Consider the following 4,537-nt stretch of genomic DNA (forward strand, 5'->3'; position numbering starts at 1 on the left):
AAAAAAAAAAGAGGTTAAATTCTACTGACCTCACTAAAAACAGCAAGAGTAAAAGGGAAGGCAGAGGAGGAAAAGGATTGGAGGGACTCTTATTGTTATTAAAACTCAAAAATAAAAATAGGTACCATTTATATGTAGTAACTGAAAAAAACACAGAACTACCAAAGTAGTTATAATCAGGGTCTTTAATCTAAAAGAGGTAGAAAAATTAACCTGGGAAGGCATCAGTCCCAGGACTTCCACTGAACTACATAATGCAGTGTACTTATACAGATTTTGGGAAAGGCCAAGTCCTGTCACTCACTTGGGACCTGTACTATAAAATGAATGAGAGGCCCAGATGCAAAAACCAAAGGCTTAGGTACCTGGGAATAACCTAGATACAAAGGAGAAACAAAGAAAACAAAAAGGGTATTTAAAACTTGACTAATCACCTCTCCTTTCCAGGTTGCTCAGTGGATGCTATTTAGTCTGGGTCTAGGGTCAGTCAGGGAGTTTCTTGAAGGCAAGTTCCCACACGACAAAGGTAAATTTGTGGTTTCAAAAACCAAGGTTGTCAGTAACGTTTTAATGTTTGCAAAGCGCTTTACAAATGTATTATTTTTATTTCAGTATTTCAGAATTGAGAATATATTCTACCTGCATAAACACTTGTAGATTGTTTTCTGCAGCCCTACTAGACTGATGAAGAGCAGTCAGCAAGGGAGGAAGCAATTTTCGGTAAAAGAGTAAAGGTCTGCAAACAACAGGGTTTAAACAGAGGAGTGGGTGCCATTCACACAAAAGGGTGTAAATACGAAAGAAGGAGGGGTCCCACTCTCAAAAGAATGTGATAAGAGAGAGCTGGACCGTCTCTCAAAAAGAATGTGAACTCAGGAGGTTATAACCGTCTCTTGTAAAAATGTGAACTCAGAGGAGGTTATGCCTAGGGTGGGAAAGATAGCGGATGGCCAGGGACGAGCTCTGCTGGCTAATATAAGAGCCGCGGTAGGAACGCCGGGAAACAGCCAGGAAGGAAGTGGTTGCAGACTACAAGTCCCAGAAGTCAGCGGGGGCGCCAGCGGCTCGGAAGCAGGCCGTGGCGCGGGAAGGCGACGTTCGCCCCGCGGCCCCACGGAGGGGCTCTGGCTGAGGCAATATGTCGTTGCCCAAGAAGAGAAAGACAGAAGCGGCTGACGGCGGCGGAGGAGAGGGCAGCGCCGGCGAAGAAGAAGATGGCGGAGAGCGCGACCCGGGCGGGCCAGAGGAGGCCCAGGAGAGCGAGCAGGGCGCGCGGGATCGCCTGTACTATGAATGCTATTCGGACGTGTCTGTGCACGAGGAGATGATAGCTGACCGCGTCCGCACGGACGCCTACCGCCTGGGCATTCTGCGCAACTGGGCGTCGTTGCGGGGCAAGACGGTGCTGGACGTGGGCGCGGGCACGGGCATCCTGAGCGTGTTTTGTGCCCAGGCCGGCGCGCGGCGCGTGTACGCCGTGGAGGCCAGCGATATCTGGCAGCAGGCCCGTGAGGTGGTGAGGCTCAACGGGTTGGAGGACCGCGTGCACGTGCTACCGGGCCCCGTGGAGACCGTGGAGCTACCCGAGCGCGTGGACGCCATAGTCAGCGAATGGATGGGCTACGGGCTGCTGCACGAGTCCATGCTGGCGTCCGTGCTGCACGCGCGCGCCAAGTGGCTCAAGGAGGGCGGCCTCCTGCTGCCGGCGTCTGCCGAGCTTTTCCTAGCGCCCATCAACGACCGGACGCTAGAGTGGCGCCTGGGTTTCTGGGGGGAGGTGAAGCAGCGCTATGGCGTGGACATGAGCTGCCTGGAGGGTTTCGCCACCCGCTGCCTCATGGGGCACTCAGAGATCGTGGTGCAGGGGCTGACCGGCGAGGAGGTGCTGGCCCGGCCCCAGCGCTTTGCCCAGCTGCAGCTGGACCGTGAGGACTTGCAGCAGGAGCTTCAGGCCGGCGTGGGTGGGCGCTTCAGCTGCCGTTGTTACGGCTCGGCCCCCATGCACGGTTTCGCTCTCTGGTTCCAGGTTACCTTCCCCGGTGGGGATGGCGAAAAGCCCCTAGTGCTGTCCACTTCGCCTTTCCACCCGGAGACTCACTGGAAGCAGGCGCTCCTCTACTTGGACGAGCCGTTGCAGGTGGAGCAGGACACGGACATCTCCGGAGAGATCACGCTTTCGCCGTCTAGGGACAACCCACGCCACTTGCGGGTCCTGCTCCGCTACAAAGTGGGGGACCAGGAGGAGAAAACTAAGGACTTTCGCATGGGGGATTGACTCTGTAACCAAGCTTCCCTTCCTTTCACCCCTGAGGGAGGATGGCAAGGGATTGGGAGACTCGGAGGGAAGGGGGGCACTAAGATAAGACTGAGATTTTTCGATTGCCTTTTACCTCGTTTGGCACTTGGGGAGAGGGGTGGAGTTTGCTGTGGCCTCAAGTCTTCTCTAGAGAAGACAACTTTCTGGTGATTGTAACGCTATTTTTAAAAAAAAAAGTGCTTACTAACAATTTTTTAAACCTCAGATGCATGTAGCACAGAGCACTTTTTGACCTTCGTTCGTTTTGGGGGGAGGGAAAGGGATGAAACTGGGGAGAAGCTCCAGAAAGGGAGATACCATTTGGTCCTCTCCTATTCTTCTAAAGTTCAGAGAGATCTGGGAAGGTCTCCTTCCAATTAGGCCTTCTGAATGTTCGGTCTGGCTTTAATCTCTCCAGTGCCATATTTCCTCAATCTTTCCCTTCCCAATGCCCCCCCCCCCTTTTTTCTCCTGTTTTCTGCCTAAGACATTGTCTCTTATCTAAATACTAGTCTTGGATTGTAACGAACATTGTAGCAATAAGGACAGGTATAAAGTGAACAGCAAGGTTGCGCTCCATTTTAAAAATAGCCATGTTCACTGGAATAATTCCTATTTATAGATTTGTCACATTGGTGGGGTGCTAAAGTGAATTGGGTATATTACTTCCATTAAGTAAATTGGAATGTTACTTCCCAGTTTCACAATCTAACCTAAGAAACTTGCGTGGTGCATTGTATGGTAAAACAGTTGAAGGGTAATAAATGTTTAAACTAAATGTTTCTCCCTTACTCGGTTGATAAATCTTTCTAAGAAAATATAGAAGTTTCCAGTTTCCTTTTTTTAAAAGGAGACAGACTACAAATTATTTTAATTCTTATTCGATAAGTGGAACGAAAAGCCGCAATTTCTGACCAATGAGTTTTTTTTTTTTCCTTAAACCTAAGATACTGTAGTTTCAACCAATTAACAGAAAAACAAATCCTTTAGAAGAATACTTGTTCTGTAAGGTGGAATGTTACTTCTCTAAATTCCCTGATTTAGACAGATCATGTGGCCTAGCCTTTAAGATATGAATTTAAGGATTTGAGTCTTTGTTTCCTTTTTATCTGAGCCAAAAGTAAAGTCTTGTGAATATGAAAAATTCCCATATAATGAAGTGTGTGCTCCCCCCTTTTATTGGTATTAGTTTCTCTCTAGTGAAAATTTTGAAATGTTTCATTTTTCTATTGAGATTAGAAATCTTGTCCATTGTTCATGGCTTAAATTTTTTGATTCTGCTTTGGTTTTTGGTCAGCTCTTGAGAAAAGTCAGAAACTCTTTCAGAATATAGCCTCAGGGAAATTAAAACTATGTCATTTTGTTTGCTTTTTTAACATCCTAACAGAAACCTGTTAGACATGAACAAATTACATTCCATTGTAGTCCAATTTTATTTATTTCAAAACTTAAGATGTTTTGGATATTCATCTTTTTTTTTTTGCAGATTATTGTAAATAAGTTTGTGTGATTAGTGTTTATGTAAGAATTCTTTCTCTGAAGAGGAACCTTTATTCATAGACCAACATGTTTACATGTTTACTATTGAATGCCAATAAAAAGTATACTTTTATTACCATTCTTGTATGCAGATAATTCTAATTGGTTATTATTTTTAAGGGGTATATGAATAAAAAATTAGTTTAGGCCAAAGTTGATGGAGCATACCTGGTTTTTTTAATCTTAAGGATATTTGTGTATCGTGTATGTATATGCATATATATTTATATGTATGTATGTATTGAAGATTTTTGTCAGCTATTTGCTGTAGAAAAAAGGACTTTGCTGTGGTAACCTTTTTATTACCTAATCAACTTGTTACTTGTGATGTATACACTGTATCACTTTACAGCATAGCTTCAGAAAACAATAGATTGTTTTCATATTTTATAGAAACAGTAGTACTATTACCTGCATAGTAGGGATCCATATTTTCCTTACAGTTTTCAAAGCATTTCATCTTCATTATCTCATTTTATCCTCATTTAACAGTGCTAATAGAGTAGATGTTCCCATTTTACACATAAGGAAATAGTTTTAAGTGACATGCTTTAAAAACCATAATTAGAAAAGCTACAGAGCCCTAGCTAATTAGAAGAATGGTAGAATTGTAGAACCATAAGGTATATATTAAAAGTTCTATTAATAATAGCATTACTCTAGCTAGCAATTTTGTAATACTTAAGGTTTGCCAAACATTTA

The 4,537-nt window shown here is 44.3% G+C and overlaps 1 protein-coding gene across 1 annotated transcript; it reads left to right on the plus strand.

The window, feature by feature from the left end:
• Positions 1 to 1,066: 1,066 nt before the first annotated feature.
• On the plus strand, positions 1,067 to 2,507 carry PRMT6 (protein arginine methyltransferase 6). The gene has a single exon (XM_044675911.1). It carries the CDS (start codon positions 1,139 to 1,141, stop codon positions 2,273 to 2,275), a length of 1,137 nt encoding a protein of 378 aa, XP_044531846.1. The 5' UTR covers positions 1,067 to 1,138; the 3' UTR covers positions 2,276 to 2,507.
• Positions 2,508 to 4,537: the final 2,030 nt, after the last annotated feature.

Source organism: Gracilinanus agilis, chromosome 4 (genome assembly GCF_016433145.1).
Source record: "Gracilinanus agilis isolate LMUSP501 chromosome 4, AgileGrace, whole genome shotgun sequence".
Classification (NCBI taxonomy): Eukaryota; Metazoa; Chordata; class Mammalia; order Didelphimorphia; family Didelphidae; genus Gracilinanus; species Gracilinanus agilis.